This window comes from Drosophila gunungcola, unplaced genomic scaffold (assembly GCF_025200985.1).
Source record: "Drosophila gunungcola strain Sukarami unplaced genomic scaffold, Dgunungcola_SK_2 000080F, whole genome shotgun sequence".
In the NCBI taxonomy this organism is placed as follows: domain Eukaryota; kingdom Metazoa; phylum Arthropoda; class Insecta; order Diptera; family Drosophilidae; genus Drosophila; species Drosophila gunungcola.
Genome location: NW_026453242.1, coordinates 346,567 through 365,545, shown reverse-complemented (window position 1 = coordinate 365,545; position 18,979 = coordinate 346,567). Strand labels below are relative to the sequence as shown.

General features: G+C 34.7%; 1 protein-coding gene across 1 annotated transcript; it reads left to right on the top strand.

The window, feature by feature from the left end:
• The first annotated feature begins 2,984 nt into the window (after positions 1–2,984).
• LOC128264834 (uncharacterized) lies at positions 2,985–13,697 on the top strand. Its single transcript, XM_053000549.1, is given in 8 exon segments — positions 2,985–3,315; positions 3,440–3,553; positions 6,872–6,988; positions 11,143–11,384; positions 11,454–11,570; positions 12,801–13,211; positions 13,270–13,645; positions 13,647–13,697. Coding segments are annotated over 6 exon segments (1,218 nt in total). The 5' UTR covers positions 2,985–3,315; positions 3,440–3,553; positions 6,872–6,967.
• The last annotated feature ends 5,282 nt before the right edge of the window (positions 13,698–18,979 follow it).

Below are 18,979 nucleotides of genomic sequence, written 5' to 3'. Positions count from 1 at the left end.
CAGAATAAATTTTGGAATTCCCTAGCAACTGAATTCCTGAATTGTTTCCTGTCCTTACAGCTACTGACCCTAAATTTTACTAGCTTTGTTTGTCTTAGCTTTAGCTTGATTTCGAAGAAAATTACCAGAAATTCACAAAAAAGACGTACTAATATATTTAATAACAAGCTATGGGCTGTTTAAAATTCTTTATTTGCATATATATGGTGATTGGGACCCTGGCTTTTCAGAAATTAAATAAAAATTAAAACAGTCTCAATGTTGCTGAGATGCTGAAAATTCAACCAGCTGAGTTTTTATGGAACAGATTACCGAGTTTGAGCAACTTAGAAATTTTGTCGTTTAGGGAATACCCAAAATATACATTTTTTCAGCGTTCTCCAAAACTATCGTTAGAAATTCATTAGTGATCAGTGATAATTTTGCTGGACGCGGTCAAATCAAATCAAATTGGCAACTTAGTTCTCGGTGGCAAATCTATCATCGTGAGCATCGTCCACTTCTAATTACCATCTATTTGGCTAAGGATCCTTATACCCAAAACCGAGAGATTTTATTAAAATTTTATATTTGAAAATGAATGCAAACACATCAAAAGGCATAAGACCCCATTATTTTGTGGTGCCTTAAAGAAGGCTATACCATTTTTGTGAAATGCCTACAATAATCAAATAGAATTTGAAACGAATAATGTGGGCACTTTAAATAATTGCATTATAGCAAAATGATTAAATGTTCAGGCAGTAAAACTCAGTTCGGCCGTTATTAAGAGTCAAAATACCAGTAAAATCGACCGTTTTGGCTCTTTGACGTCAATTTTCTCGAAAACTAAGGGTGATGGAGGATTTCAAGGATGAGGTCGTGTTCAGCACAACGAGTTTAATTAGACTTATGTATATAGTCGTACCAATGTATTTTTTAGGCTGTTGCACAGTGTTATTGGATGAATAGGAAATAAAACGAATTGACAAAAGGAGCACTCTTTGCAATAAGAAACATTTTAAATTCAAATACTTTAATTGCGAAAAAATTGTTCACCGACCAGCGGATTGTAGGTCAAAGCCCAAAAACAGCGAGAATGAAACGAATGAAACCCAACAACAGGTTTAAGTGCAAATTTACTATCGGTTGTTTTTTAAAAGGACAGCGCCAGGGCCTCATCCCCGCAAATCTGACTTGTACCAGATTGAAGAAGTTAATGAAAGCAGCCAGATTGCCATAAGAAAATAAGTTAAAAGTCAACAATGTCACAAGCGTTTGGGTCTCCCTTAATGAAGTTGGCTTGAAAGACATCATACAACAAGAAAGGAAGCAACCACAACCAGAAGCCAAAGTTTATATATCGTTGCAGCTACTTTACATACTTCGGAGGATCTTAAATGTCTCCTTCACTGCGTTGCAATCTTCTGACTGAATTTTTAGTACCCTCTGCAAGGGAATAAAAAGGTGATTCCAATCAAGTTTATGGGCAGTGAAAGTAGTGCGGGTTGTACAAAGCGACGTATGACAGTTACAAAGGTAGCCGTTACTTCTCGACATTAATAGATGACTGCCCAAAATGGTGTGAGCTCAACACCATTAAAAGTAAGTTGCTGGACAAGTTTAAACCGTTCAAAAAATACGTTGAAAGTAATAGCCTTATTCCATTGGCGCATTAAAACGCTTTTAGCCTAATGCGCATTTATTTACACAGGGAGTCCCATAAGGGTAAATGCCGTATTTAAAAAAATTCGATATATGAATGCGATTAAAAATCTTTCACCCCGAACGTTTTTAGAAAAAATACTGAAGTTGATTTTTCAAAATTTTTCAGGTTTTTATATGCAAGGATGCCGCAATTTTTTATATCTTTTGAATGTAAAATCTACTTTGCTGTTCGTGCCACTCACATGTCAGAGTAGCATTAGCTAAATGCTAACGCGCCAATGGGAACATATTCAAAAGAATCTATGGTGTTGAAACGTTGTTGTATAGAATAGCTGACCGACTTTTAATAATTCAGAGATTCGGTCGTTTAGAGAGTACCCAAATTATTATTGAAAAATCTTTTGTAGTGACATAAAGTTGGCAATGAGAGAAGAATCTGAACGGATTTTTTTGCTTTTACTTCATTAAATAAAATGGAACAAAGGTTTTGTAGCTTATCTGAACTTTTAAAAAAATTATTTTTGAAAGAAGTGAAACTCCGGTTTACACAGAGCACATTCACCTTCCACCTTCCGATCTCAGCTGATCTTAACAGCTGTAGCTGATCAAAACATAAACAAAGATGGTTGACCTGTTGACTTTGATTTTCTTATTTTTAAAATACTTATGTTTTAGGGCGTGACTACGAATAATAAGGTTAAAGTTGGCAATAATAAGACTTCTTGGAAAAAAGCAAAAACTGTATATATTTTGTTTTTGTCATTATCTACCAAAAAAAGACCTTTGTCAAAAATTCTTCTAAGCTTAAGTTCTAGATCTAATTGAACTAAACATTATGTTAATAACTGTGGCCTGCTAACTGTCACTTTGATATTAGTGCGCAGTAATCTGGGTTAAGTTGGTACAACTGGGCTTATATCGATATTTCTCAAATGATCTAGAGTCGACGACGAAGAGCGTTTCAAAATATCAACACAATACATCGAAACAAAAATGTCCATATCAACCGACTATTTTTTAAATGTCTAGGATAACAAACAAAACTTTTAAGTCTTCCCCTTGAAAAAAAGCTTTTTTTAATAAAGGAATTTAAAGCTTTTAGATCTCAGTAAATATAAGCTTTAAGTTTAGTTCAGAAATATCAACTCTATTGCCTTTTTTCTAAAATAAAACGAGCTTGCTTGGATTACGGTGATTTTTACAACGTTTGGCAAACAGTTTTTCAATATATTTTAAACATCCTATTTGGGTATTTAACAAACTTTTAAAATTAAATAAATTAAAAATATAGATATTTACAAAATAAATGATATACATATAAACAACAAACAGGGAAGAAGCAATAAATTATTGAAAGTTATCATTTGTAAGAACTCGCCCTTGTTACAATAAAGCTTTAAAAATGTCGCGAATATTTTTCTGCGCATGTCTTAAATTGTTCTGAAGAAAACAGTATATATAAGTACGAAAGCATATGCGATTCATTCATAAAATACTTATACAGTTTTCTAACCGTGTTAAAGTAACGACAAAACTTTACAAAATTGAAGTAAAGTAGATTATTGTGTCAGGTTTTTTGAATTAATATTCCAAAACAACACCCAAAGTTATTCACTTTTACGCATTGGTGATAGTTAGATTGGTGACCAAAAAGAGCTGGATTTAAAGGTAAAACCATTTTGTATGATTAAAATTTTGTAAAAAAGTTCGTACCTAAAAGATATATGACCAACACCTAAAATTATTTTGTATGTATCTGTTTTAGTTATTTTAAAAATACAGTGTTTTTCAGCGGGATGAGACCTCCTATTGACTCGTGGAGTTACTATAAAACATGGCCTCCAAAGTTCATCTTTCCTAAAATGCGTAATTGCATAATTGGAAAATACCAAAAATGCCGGAAAAAGTAAATAATTATTTATGCGGAATCACGAGCATTTGCACATTTTTCAAGCTAATCGCACCATTAATAAGTTATTTACTGAGCACCTTACCTGCACTTTGAAATGCACATAAATAACTTAAAAAAAATTGCAAAAAAATTGTATGTAAACATTTGCTACAAATTATGTTATTAAATTCGTTGTTTCCGCATTAGGTAAATTTCGAATTATTAATAGTTTATGGGTAGAGAAAAATATAACATTTATTATAAAATAAAAAGTAGAAGTAAATTGACACACTGTAACCAATGATAAGTTCTGGGAAATCGCTAGCCGGACTGTATTGATTTTAAAAAAAATGTAATCCTCTATTTTGTAACAGAATTTATAATGCTAAAGAAGAACTGAAATATTATGTAGGTTTTTATAGAAGAACTAGAGCGCTGCATGAGTTCACTTGAAGTGACAAACAAGGCATTTTTAAACAAGAAATTGCAAATTGATGGTTTGCAGCTCAATTATTCGATAGTTCCTATGCCAGCTCTATGATATCGTTTTCCGATTTTAATAAAATTAAAAGCGTATTCCTGAACTGTCACTAGACTTGCCGCTGGAATGGGATGCTAACCCACAGTCGTACACTTGAGCGGGTGGCTCAACAAGCCAGAGTAGTTTCCCTAAGCCACATGCGAGGCAAGATGCTTGGCGCGAGGAGGATGAGAGACAGTTTCGCAGTGATGAAAGAAAAATTCCACTGCGTCGAGTCGGACGGAGGTCACCTACTTTTCTGCATTTTCCCGTAACTCTGTACACCTACGCGCTGTTCGAGGGGTCCTCCGCAATCATGATAGATGAAGAGCTCATTCGAAGTATGGACCTGAAAGGGGAGAATCGGCAGCTTAGTATTCAATGGTTTGGTGGTAAGTCATCCAGAGGGCGCACCAAGATGGTAAGCCTGCAGATCAGTGGAGCGAGCAAGTCAAAACTCCATGGACCAAGGAACGTGTACGCAATCTCGAATCTTAATTTGCCGATGCAAAGTCTGCATCGAGAAGATGTTTAGGCGGTGAAGTTTACAGCACGCCTGCCGATGTACAGTAATGCGGCACTTGGGAATACCTATGCATAATAGGAGTTTTGGAGCAGGAGGAATATACGCAGCCGCCACCAAACTTGGATGGGTGGTGTTTGAAAGGCCCACAGCAGTACAAATCTCTTCCACTTCCGGGAAGGAGCAGTCGGGACAGATGCGCCCAGAGATTCCTGTGGAGGAACAGAATTGACCAGCAGGACCCAGACTTATATGAAGTGATGGTTATGACGTTTGGAGCAGCATGTAAATGCTTCAGGGTGCGCCCATACAGATCCGCGGTCCTGGCCATCAAGGAGTATATAGCTACTCAGACGAGGATTTAGATATTGCTGTATTAAAACGGATAAAAGAAATTCATGCTAATGCTGGTTTCGAGTTGTGCCGGTTTTTTTTCCAGTTCGGATAATGTTGTCAAAGCTTTGAACCCACAAGGATCAAGCGAGAATGTTAAATGGACCGAAGCTAAGGAGAAGATACTGGGCATGTACTGGCAGCCGGCGACAGATGGCTTTAAATTCAGCGTAAAGTACCATCGGGTGCCCAGCAGTGTGATGACTGGGCGACGGAGAGAGAATTCCTGAGCCTCGTCATGTCAGCATTTGACCCGCTAGAATTCTTGAGCTGCTATTTGGTGACCGCCAAACTGTTAATGAAGGAAATTTGGCCGCGAGCAGTTGAATGAGACGAGCCGCTCCCAGATGAGCTAGCCATAGCATTTGAAAGCTGGCAGCTGGAGATGAACTACGTGGGAGAGTTCCGGTGACCGCGCCACTACTTCGGCGTAGGACGCGTGCGTGTGTTACATTCGAGCCAATCCGCGTTCGCCGCGGTAGTCCAAAACGAAATGTGCCCCGATGTCGATTCCACGACATCGACTGGAACTCCAAGCAGCTGTACTGGGAACCAGGCTGATGTCGCACAAACACGCACTGAGGGAGATGATTGTCGGTCACAACCATGGGAAAATGAAACACGAGAACCTAGACGGGACCATAAGCGAGATCCAGATGAAGTTTTGAAAAACAAATTTGAGGGGACTTCTACAGAAGGTATTTCCCAATTGTCAAGTATGTAAACTTCGGAAAGTGCGACCGCCATTGATGGGTTCCTTGCCAGAGAACGGTTGGCCATTTAAATAAACCGGCATGGACTACTTTTCAACGTTACAAGTGACGACTGGACGTCGAACGGAAAAGTAGATGGGTCGCGCTATTTACTTGCCTAACCACAAGGGACATCCACTAGGAGATGGCCTACAATTTGTCAAAAAATTCCTGCTTCATCGCTATGAAGAATTTTATATGCCGCCGTGGACCGGATCAGATTGGTGGAAAAATTTCATCGGGGCCAATCGTGAAGCCAGAAAGTTCGATGAAGTCTTTGAGCCGGAGAGGATCCAGGGAATGCTGTCATCTAAGGGAATCGAGTGGATCTTCAACTGCCCGGCGAACTCTTATAGGAGCGGATGATCCAATGCGTGAAGAAGGTCCTGGCGCATACAGTGAAAGAGGTGTCGCCTAGGGTGCACGTAATGGAAAGCTTTCTCATCGAGGCGGAGACTATTGTTAATTCTCGTCCGCCGAACGACCTGCTGAGAGTAGTAGCAAATGTTTTAAGTGTTTCTTGCAAATAGCCCGGATGGTGAGAGACCAATTCTGGAAGCGTTGGGTACATGATTACCTACCCACGCTTGTCCGCAGGTCGAGCCAATGCGTCGTGGGAATCTGGTCTAAATCTGCTTTCAGGCCGAAAATTTTAAACATTTTCCAGGGTAGACTAATTATAAATAATTTAACTTTTTTAGAATTTTTAGGTGACGAGAAATCTTTACAATGAATCTTTTAAGATTACATTTTTAAATACCTGGATCCTTCGTGAGATCGTAAAAATTGCTCAGTTTTAACAAACTTGTTAACTTCTTACCACTGCTTAAAATTGCGTGTTAAAAATAAAAAATAATAATAATTTTTTGCAAAAACTTTGACAATTATTCTTTAGAACAAAGCTAGTTGTTAGTAACGAAGAGGAAGTTGTTAGGCACTAAAAATTAAAGCTTAATTATTTTAGCAATTAAATAACAGCTTCAAACTACTCTGGTAAATTTTAAAAACAACCTAAATATTTAAAAAAATATGTATTATTATATTTTTTTCTTTTTGAGTTTGCATGATAATTGATAATACAAATATTCTACCAAATTTGTTACTTTCTTATTCATATTTTATTTAAATTCTTTCCAAAACGACAGAGAAAACCACGTGTTTCAATACATATCAATCCGATGCAAGTAAAGACGATAACTTTGTTGGTGGTCACTCCGGAAGTCTAATATAACAACACGAAAATGCATTGCAGCCGCCTCTTGGTATGTATAAAAGCAAACAAAGGGATAGAGTGGATATTAACATTATCTGGAACGCTACAGAAATGCTATATTAATCTTTCAAGGCACGATAATTTATGGGGGCCGATACGATTTAATAACCTTAAGACAAACACACAAATTTTACTACTCAAAAAAATTAACAAACTATTTATAAAGAATTTTGCTACCTAGAAAGCAAGAAAATCACACTTTCTACTCATCTTTTAGTAAATCAAAGCTTAGAATTAATTTATCATTTCATTTGTTTGGTGTTTGTTTTTGTTTAAGACTAGTTCTTGTTCGTATTCAGATCGACGAACAGTTTCTCCAGCGAAAAAACTGTATTCTTTCCAGTGTGACCGAAGTTTTTAAAATTTACCAGATTCGGTATGCTTCGGTCTTACTGTCAATCAGCTGGGCTTGCTGACAAACAGACAACAGCTATAATTGTATGTTTAAAAACATCGACTCTATGACGATTTTTGGCGATATATGAAATCGTTTTCCGATTTTAACAAAATTAAAACCGTAATTCTGAAATTTTAAGCCAATACTATATTCAGAAGAATTAAAAAATAAATTCAAACAAGAAAAGTTAAATTTTTTTTCATATTCATACCTATGCAGAGGGTATTATAATTTCAGTCAGAAGTTTGCAACGCAGTGAAGGAGACTTCTCCGACCCTATAAAGTATATATATTCTTGATCAGAATCACTAGGTCGATCTAGCCATGTCCGTCTGTCCGTCCGTTTCTACGCAAACTAGTCTCTCAGATTTAAAGCTATCTGCATGAAACTTTCCCAAAAGTTGTCTTTCTATTGCAGGTAGTATATAATTCGGAACGAGCCGGATCGGACGACTATAGCATATAGCTCCCATAGGAACAATCGGAAAAATAAATTTAAAAAAATTATAACTTTTATATTTTTAAATTTTTTTTTTAGTTCTTCGACACATAGTAATGGTTAATTATTTCAGAATTACGATTTAAATTTCATCAAAATCAGACGACTATAGCATACAGTCCCGTAGGAACAATCGGAAAAATAAATTTTAAAAAATTATAACTTTTCTATTTTTTTTCGACACATAGTGGGTTATTATTTCAGAATTACGATTTAAGTTTCATCAAAATCGGACGACTATAGCATATAGCTCCCATAGGAACAATCATAAAAATAAATAAAAAAAAATATAACTTTGGTGTTTTTTAATTTTTTTTTAGCGCTTCGAGATCTAGTAATGGTTAGATATTTCAGAATTACGTTTTAAATTTCATCGAAATCGGACGACATAGCATATAGCTCCCATAGGAACAATCATTAAAATAAGTAAAAAAAATTTTATCTTTGGTTTTTTTAAATTTTTTTTTAGTGCTTCGAGATATAGTATTGGTTAAATATTTCAGAATTTAAATTTCATCAAAATCGGACGACTATAGCATTTAGCTCCCATAGGAACAATCGTATAGCTGGCATAGGAACTATCGAATAATTAAGCTGAAAATCATCATAGCTTCAAAGTTTTTAAATTTTTATTTAATTTTTTTGCCTTGTCCGTGGTTTTGATGGGTAAGACAATAATTATGTTTAATTTTGTTGAATCCCTAAGTTCAAAGGTGTCCGAATTTTTGGCTAAGGTCAAATCGTAAATTAATAAATGGGCTAATGAAATTTGACTATTTCTGAACACAAAAAAAAAAAAAAATATATCTATATCTATATGTATAGATAAATACCATTCAATACCTCTCAACTTCAACTTCAGACTTATTGGCAATAGCAATTAAATACGAAGAATTTGTACTTAACTATGTCATTACTTTTAACAACACATTGTCTTGAAGTAAACATTTTTCTAAGGCAGTAACGTAGCTTCGAGGCGGTCCGTTGTTCGTCGGTCTTTCGCCGCACATTTCACACAGCCTGTGTTGATTTGCCCGAAAATGCAATTAATTTACTAATTAATATGCCAAACCTTATCTGGCAATGCGACGGTTGTGTTGTGAGTAACGATTCTCACTCTAAAATCGGAGAACTTATGGAAGAGATTCGTGAGCTAAGAAATCTATACATGGATTTAAATTCAAAGTTTAATAATGCTGTTCCCGTTCCTGCTATTGGCAATAACAATGTCAGTCAGCGGAAAAAAATTGGTGAAAACTGCAGCACCAACTCCTTCTACTTCCCATCATGCTAAGCAAGCTGTTCTGGTATCCACCCCTCCAACAGCTGACCCCAAAAGGAATTACAAAAATAATCACAGGAACCAGGGGCGCATTGTTGGTTTAGCCCCTAGTTGTGATCAATTCGAAGTTCTACCAAGCAACAAATTTCTGCATATTGGCAAATTTGCAGTAAGCACCAAGCCAGAGGCGTAGTGCGAATTTGTTGCTAATAAGTTGTGCGTAAAAGCTGACCGTATAATTTGCAAACCTTTAATTAAAAAAGATGCAGGTATGTATATCAGCATTGAAGTTCATCAATTTTAAGCTGGGAGTGGCTGAGCAATACTATCAATCTGTGTTTTGCGATGAATTTTGGCCAGAAGCAGTAAAAGTCAGCAGATTCATCCACAGGAATAGCCCAATTGCTGAGGAAACAATTTTTGAGTTGCACACTGATCATACTCCTATTTCATCAGCACCCAATTCAGATCCAAAAAACCACCATCTACTGGGTTTGTGGTCGCACAACAAAGGCTGGGCTTGCCTATTGCCTTTATTCTTCAAAATTTTGAATTCTTTGCGCTCTATTCACCGACAAATATCCAACAACGCCAGCTGGAGCTCTCGTTGTTCGTTTTCTTCGACCCTCGCCAAACATCAGGTTCCATTCCTATTACGGATTGCTCCACAAAATTCTCGGCTTGAGCTTTCAAGGTCCGCTTTGAGCGAGGTTCTCCAAAGTCATTGTTTTAATGTCAATGCTCTTTGTCCGCTCTCCGGAGTCGAGTTCTCTGCAATGATGCTGCAACTACAACCCTATCTGGAATTTTAGACTCCCGCTTCGTATAGCGTTTCTGGATTTGATGAGACTCTGAAAGTGCGTTTGGGAGTAGAGCTCTCTGCTAAACTTTCTGATCAGCTGATGGATGAACAACAACATCGCCCGCTTTTATCGCTACGTTCTCTTAAAGTTGCTCTCTTGGAAGTGGCCGCTTTCAGTTTAGAGCCATCGCTCTTAAATCCTGGCTTCACTTTTCTTCGAGAAATATAAATTTTGCGAATGCAGTGCACTTAATTCTGAAGATAAGCAATGGATTACAGTTACGTCGTTACGTCTGTTGTTCTTCTGAATGAAGACACCCTTCTGGGTCAAGTGACTGTTTCTGTTATTGGACCAGTGGATACGCTACTAATTGTGGGGGCTTATATACCGCCAAAGAGTACCTATTCTCTTTACAAGGCCCATCTGGATAACGTGACCAATATCTATAATCTACTGGACGAACAGCATCTCTGCGTTATTGGTGACTTTAACCTGTCATTCCTTGCTTGGGCGAGAAACCCTGACGCTCGTTCCTTACTGCCAAGTAACTTGCAACAGCCACATGAGGTTCTTTTCATCGACGATCTATTCAGTATGGGCTGAGTACAAGTAAATAATGTATTCATTGATTTATGTATACAAGCTCTTCGATTAAATAATCAATCAAGTCTGATCTTAAACATAAATTGAAATTAAGAATAATGTTAAATACATAAGTAGCCAGTTAAGCAATGAATACCGTTGGCGAAATAAATAAATAAAAAAATTAAAAAATACATTAACAAATAAATAAATAAATAAATAAAAAAAAAAAAAATAAATAAATAAATATTACTTTGTTTTACTTATAACATTTTTTGTGTCAAATCGGAATATTGTTGCTTTAAAGAATATTTACTTTGCTTGCCGAAGGTTGCTTACTTTTTTGTTTTAAATAAGGAAATCTTACACAAAAACATATTAATTATTATAAGTCACACATTCCTTACATTGCTAAGTTGTGTTTTGTGTACTATGAAATGTTAACATTTAAAAAAACACAACTTGAAAAACAATCCTTTTGATGCATGCCCGTAAAGGTTTTTTTATAGGTGACTGACTGAGTATCGTGTAATCATGGTAGCTAATGAAAAAATGATTTACTAAAATTATATTTTTTCAGATAAAGTATATACAACTTGATGTATTGGTCTTACTGGCAACCATTAGGATTGGAGATGCAAATTTTCTTGGGACCCGCAATCGGGAAAGAAATTTAAATAATAACAATGGAGTAAAAACTGAAGACTCATCACATATCGTAAATTCCGGTGGTGTAAGAACAGTTGGGGAAGTGTTTGTACCAAAAACATTTTCACTCAACTCACAGGAGCCAACATGCGAACAGCTTCGCGCCATGTGGATGTAAGTTTATTATTATCTACAATTAAAAAAAAAGAGATTATAAATTTAAATTGTTAACGTATTAAATAGATTTTCCAAAAGGCAATCCCGAGCTGCAGAAATCACTAATGAAATACCAACATATCGAGATCCCTTTACTTATAATGTTTGGGAGCCTCTTTTTTTGAACTCACGAATGCTGGGATCGTAAGTATTTTTCTCCTTTTAGGACCAAACTTTAAAAAAAAAACTTCACAAAAATGGTTATGCTAAGTGCAAATGTGGTCATGCTCAATCGGGACCTACCGAAATTCCTTCATTAAGTCCGCAATAGGGTTGGTATTGTGTTTTTATACCCTTGCAGAGGATATAATAATTTCAGTCAGAAGTTGGCTTTTCAACAAATACAATATACCCTTCTACTTATGTATTTTTATCTAAAAAAAATTGTATCTTCTTAAATTTTCCATTTTTTTTAAATTCTTTTGGATACTAAAATGGTTTAATAATTTAATTTTAATTTTTGTTAAAATTGAAAAACGATATCATATAGCTGCCATAGGAACGATCGAATAAATGGGGCGAAAATCATTACAGCTTTAATGGGTTTTAATGGGTATTCATTTATTTAGAAATTTAGATGTTTTAAAAATGTTTTATTTTTGTAATAGCTGCAAGGGTATATAAATTTTGGCTTGCCGAAGTTTGTTTTATTTCTTTTTCATCTTAGTTTACATAACTTATTACTCAATTTTAGCTCTTAATATATATCTGAATCTTATTGTAATCGAAATTTTCAGGAGGTGTTAGGGAGGTCAAAGTTTAATGGCTCGTTTTACTTTGTCACCTTCCTTTTTGAGGCGTGCAAAAAATCCATACTTTTTCTCATTTTCATTTATAAGCAGCCGACAAGAAAGGAATAAAACATGATTATTTATTTTTTTGATTCATCACTTAGTCTTACCTTTTTATTGCTCTTACGTTTCCGCGAAAACGGATCCCAAATCCTAAAAATGTAATATCAAAAATGTCGGGCAGACGATAATATAATTTTAGACTGACAGCGCAGGAATTTTAACTGGTGTATAACAGCACTTATTGCAAATATTTATTACTAAAGAAAAAATATTAGTTTTGACAAATGCCGCTAGCGACTTATCTCTTTTTGATCCGGCAAATAATATGTTCTGCCAAGTCCAACCTCAAAAGTCCTCAGAGAAATCTAAAAACGCTTTGCAACTTTCTGGTATTCTTTCGTCGATCTGAGTACCGGGGTGAAAAATTTACGGACGTAAAATGTACGCCGGGTATTTGAGTACTAGGCTTCACCCGCGAATATGGATTCGCTCAAAATAACACTTTATTTTCCTCCCTGCCTCTGTAGCTGCTAGTCCACTTTCTTGCAATATATTCCTTCTTTTTCTCTTAAATGTTTAGACTAAGGATGAGCGCAAAGGAAAGAGCCAGATCTCCAGTTTTTGGCCGAGTTGTTAACCGAGAGCCAAATACGCCTCAACGTATTCCATTTGAACACCATCAGAAATTGGTTGAATTCGGATCAAGTGGTCCCGGTGCAAGTCAACCCCGTTATTATGGTGCTGAAACGCGTCCACAAACCGGGGCTTCTTCTTCATCACGTAGGTCAAGTAAAAATCGATACATGGGAGTCCCAAATGGCACTAGAACTAATGCAAAAGAAAGCCAAAATGCAGTTGCCATACAAGGCAGTTTTCAAAAGCTCAAAGAACTTATATGGACTGAGAGAGCTAAGGAGTTAACAGAGCAACGTAGAGACGAGGAGTTGGAAGCTCGTGCGGCGGCACTTAAAGAAATTGCTAACGGAAGAAAGTAAGCCTAAAGCTAAAATAATATAAGCATTTTAAACTAAAATACTTTAAATCAACAGCATACTCGGTTATAATCCTCAGGCCGGCAGCTCAACTGATTCTTTATTAATGGATGAAAATCGAAGCCCTGACGGAAATAGTTACCAGTACAGTGACTTAAATCATATGTCAATTTTTAATGATCAAAACATTGAAAGCGATAAAACTAATAAAAATGGACATAGGACTGGTAGCAAAGCAAGCACACGACGCATCGGCAGTTCTGCTTCTTACAATAAAAAAGAAAGTCAAGCAAATAAAGAAGTAAAAAGCTTATTTCCTGGATCTAAAGGCATTGGTCCAGGGAATAGATCAGGACGCATTAAAATTCCCGCAACTGAGCTATATTCAAGCGATTCCACCGAAAGGGATCTTTCCGTTATTGGTATTCCAAGAACATACCCAATACGAAAATCGCATTTTAGAGAGCGAAATCGATCCCTTCTAAAAGAGGTAAAAATTATTATTTTATTAGTTATTGTAAATAATTTTGTTTATAAGCCAAAAATTTTAAGTTTAATAATTTTGATATCAACAGAAGCCTATTTTAATTATATTTTAGAAAGATGAATTCACCAACAACTTGAAGTGTTTGCTAGGTTCATAGGAAATTTGCTATTTCAAAACTGCGATATTAGAACTTGTGTGCTAGTACGATCTGATAGGGACAAGATAAAATTCCACTTTTGTTTTATTGCCTAGCTTGGGGCTCTATCTAGCTATCACTATGTCTCGAGGCATATTTAAAAAAATTGAAAAGCAGCGAAGAAAAAGTTTAATCAAGATACCGGACAGACGGGCAGGCAGGCTAATTGTGACGATGATCAAGAACACAAGTACATATGTTCATTTAAGCGTCGAAAATGTCTCATCCACTGCGTTGCAAATTTTTGAATAAAATTATTGTAGCCTCTGCAGGAGTATAAAAACTGAGATCTTTATTCATGAAGAATTTTTCTTTCAGCATGATGATTTTTTGTATTTTATTTATTTACACAGGTGTTGCTATTATTGTATGATGCACTTTAATACCTTTGCAGAGGGTTTTATATCTTTACTTAAATGTTTGCACTGCAGTGAAGGAAATATTTCCGATCATATAGAGCAGGGATGCTCACGCCTATGCACATGGAGCAAATTAGTTTTTGAAAATGCACATGCTTATGGAGATGTGAGGGCCGGCACATTGGTAAGATTGCTGGGAACATTTTGGTAGAATTAGAGTCTGCACGCCAATTCATACAGACTCTACGAGTAACGGTTATAAAAATAATTGGTGTCGTGAATTTTTAAATTTTAGGTTTAATTTAATTTTGAGTGCAGTTAAACCTCCCCGTTATCTTCAAAGATATATCTTCATTGAGCTACAAAAGTCTGACCAAATTACAAGACTTATTTCAATGGTATATATAATAAAAACGAACCTTATCATTTTTTCCACATTAAAGCCTCAAGCCAATGATCATTTTCACCGCATTCTGAGAGGATTAACATGGCCTTTTAAAACAACTTCTCAAAAATTGGAGCAAAATAAATTTACATCTAATGGAAATGAGTTAAGCCACCGACTGGGTACACTTGGACATTACAGAAAGCCGAAAGATGATAGTTACTATACACCCTTAGAAAGTTACGATCAATCAAAGGAACAAACACCAGAAATTAAAGAATTTGAGATGGTATTATACGACTACGACAATTATTGAAGAATCTGCGGTACCTTCTTAATCCCCATTTACTTGTGAAAAAATTTTTTATTTAAATTGAAAATCATCTAGTAATATTAAATCAAATTGTAAATACATTTGAATATTGTTCAAAGAGTAGATGCATACAATAAATTATTATCACTTTTATATAGACATTTTAGAAACTTATAAATTTACGACGAATTTAAAGGTCTTGCTTTTGGTTCTAACACGGTTTTAAAAGTCCAATAAATTTTTTCTTGATAAACTTCTTATTTACACTGTGCCAAATAGTTAAAGAAATTAAAAAGCATTATACATGAATTGTTGAACGTCTAGTCAATTAATTAATTCGTGTCACTTTTTTAAAATTTTTAAAATGCCCCGAATAGTAGAAAAGTTTTTCTTAACAATAGAATAAACAATAAACAGATTTAAAAAAAATTTCTTTGAGGAGCCCATTACAAAATGTTTAAATGTCTAGAACCAAAACCATTATCAAATGAAAGTTGCTTTTGGAAAAATGTTGGCCGTATGTTTTTTTAAAAATGTTTTTTTTTAATTTAAAATATAAATTTGTTAAAATCGAATTATTAAAACTGACGAAAAATTAAATGTTTTAAAGCTGATTTACGTAAATATTTATTTGAGTAGAATTAATTATTAGGGGCATTTGATTAATACCGGTTAGCCGTTTACATTTTTTTTAAACTTTTAAAAGACACCTTAATAACTTGAACAGACCTGCACATTTTGGATACGTTTTTTTGAAAAGTGCAAGATGACAGTCGCTCAGTGCAAAAACTGTATTCATAAAAATATGTATATTTTTCGAGAGGTAACATATTTATGTACTTAGTAATGTTACGTTTGGAATTCCAATAACAAAATGCTTCCAACTAATAACAATCAATTGCAAATAAGATATGAAGGGCTTATTCAGTCAATACAATTTCAAAAATCACGTTATAAAATTGTTTAAATACTTAAGAATTCCAATTTCACGGAAGTACCTACATACAAATTATAAAAAAACTAAAGTTTACTAATCATTAACTGGAAACATATCACGATCTTTAAGTAGACATTAATTTTCGGATGCATATTAATACTAAATAAACATTAATCAAATCTGTAGCCAATACTGGGTGTAATCAAAATCTTCTGGCTTGGCCAACCAATTTTAAAACCTCAAGCTTAAAGAATAAACTGATATCATTAGTTCTGGGATTTTTGTGACATTCCACAAAAAATAAATGTATCACTTACCTGCTCAACATCTAAGTAAACCGACGAATGCAATACAATCAGCATTAAGCTATTCAAACCAACGCAAAATTAAATCATTCCATAAAGTATTGTTTTTCTTGAGTACGGCATTCTGCGCATCAACATATCCTATCTCTCGTTATACAAACATATTATACACAATTTTTAAAACCGTGCCAACAATCCTTAATAATAATGTAGAGTAACACTTATAGAACTCCAACGTCTGTTACTCTGAAATCGCTGCAAATATGATGCTTATTATTATATTTATTCAATCAAAGTTTTAAATGTCGATTTTAGTTTTTCAGTGTGGTTTAAGCTAGTTAACTGAAACAAAAATCTAATGTATGCAAAGATGCATGTAAAATTTAACATATCGAATTATAATATAACTTTAATAAATATGTGTACTGTATTGGCATATTATTAACTATTGACATGTATATATTATAGTAACAAATAAGTGTATGTACGACGACGTATGGTAAGATATGTTACGTCTGGAATTTTCTGAATGCAAATCAAGTATTTTTTTGCAATCTTATTCAACTTAAAATTTGCTATAATTTTAATGTATTAATTAAAGAATGTCTGCGTCTACCAGCACAACATGTCAGAGATTAACAATTAAGGGCACAAGTTGTTGGTCAATATAAATATATACAAATATAGAAGAAAAGTTTTGTTACCACTTTCAGATAAATTGTGCATATTCAAACAACTGTGTTTAATTAAAGTTAAATAAGATTTTTAAAATTGTTAAACTAGTAGCAAACGTACTGGTGACAACGTAACACAATGATTTTCTGATACAGTTCGACCCCCTGAATTAGGAAATGATAATTCGAAAATTTTCTACTAATTACCATTGTTGAGATACTTCAAATGATTTATTGTTAGCATGTATGCTCAAATGAATGAAGGATCGCTTGCATTGGTTTATCAGAAGACGGCAAATTCAAAACGGTGTGCAACTCTACAAGCGCCATGATTCCTGATAACATACAAATATCATCGACAAGGATTAATGTGTGCTGGTAAACGCATGCAATATTTAAATAACAATTTTACTGTTCTTGTAGCGCTTGTATTGAATACAGAAACACAGAAAATATAGTTGTAAGTTCCGAGACAATAACTTACAGTTTTATAGCCTAAGAATATACAATACTGACAATAAAATACTTTACAAAAACAAAGTGTTAAAGACTAATGTAAGTAAGCTATTAAAAATCATTAAAAAGTCCTGAAGTTGTCTACGCATGGTTGGTGTTGATTAAATCGAAATCGAAATATTAATATATAACTAATTAAGAAAAAAGTTTATTGTAAAATATGGTGTACATTATAAATTGTAACAAAATAAAATAACATATATTGTAACTCATGGCAACTCCTGTTTTCCTGTGGCCATTTTTAATAATAATCGTCGCTCTTGAAACAGGAAACAATTACCCTATCCCACAGAAAACATCCAAGCGAATTGGTATTTTTGATAGACGTGAATCTCGTGTTCCCAGGAAAATTACAAATATTCTTTGAAAAGCATAAAAGATCGACAGACAAAACCACAAAATGCAATGAATATATATTCTTGATCAGCATCACTAGGAGAGTCCATCTAGCCATGTCCGTTTGTCCGTTTCTAAGCAAACTAGCCTCTCAGTTGTATAGCTAGCTGCCAAAAACGAGCCGGATTTAACGTCATTATCATATAGCTCCCACAAAATAATCGGAAACAAAATTGTAACTTCGCTGGTCACCATCAATGGCCAATCGGCGGCAGAGGACTTAATTACTATAAAATCATAGTTCGATTTTGAAAATTTGTTTCTACCGATAGATATGACCGGGACACACACACAGAGTCCCAAAGCTAAGGTCTAAAAATTCTCAGAGTGACATGACAGACATTTGCCATTTGTAGACGATAAAGTGGACGGGACTTCGATTTAATGCAAAAAAAAATGTGCTGCTAGAATCTGCATTTCAGATCCCAAATCTCTAGCTTTTATAGTTTCCGTGATATCGACGGAAAGACACACGGACATAGCTAGATCGACTCGTCTGTTTATCATGATCCAGAATACTACGTACTTTACAGGGTCAGAAACGCTTCCTTCTACCTGTAACATACTTTTCAACCATTACAATATACCCTTTTACTACACAAGTAACGGGTATAAAAATTATAACTTCAAGTTTTAGTATGTATTTGTTTCTGGAATATATTTTATGTTTCGATACTTTTATTTGAAAGCATGGAAAATATATCAAATAATTTGTGAGCGTTTTTATTTATTTTTTGTGCCATGCATATTATGTTACAAATAAGCAATCAAATTAATATTTTTGCACCCTTGCAGAGGGTATTATAATTTTAGTTTTTATGCAAACGCATAAATTAGAATATATATATTCTAGATCCGTCCGTCCGTCCATTTATACGCAAAATAGTTCTTGAGTTTTAAGTATATTCGGATGCAAATTCTTATTTCTGATGCAATAAGTATATATGTAAGTCGGAATGGGCCGGCTTGGCCAAGGATGGAGAGCTGATGGTCTTGTTTGACGGGTTTGCTAAGGAGACCACCACAATTTACAAAAAAAGAGCAAAGCTTTCCGTATATGTGAGAGTTTTTTCCTGCCAGAGATCCAGCAGTAATGCATTGTGATTTGCTGCGCTTGCCCTTGCATATAAAAATCAGCTGTTGTAGTGGTGGCAACGAAATATCGTTTAAATTCAGTATTTTCCGGTAATTTTTCTAAA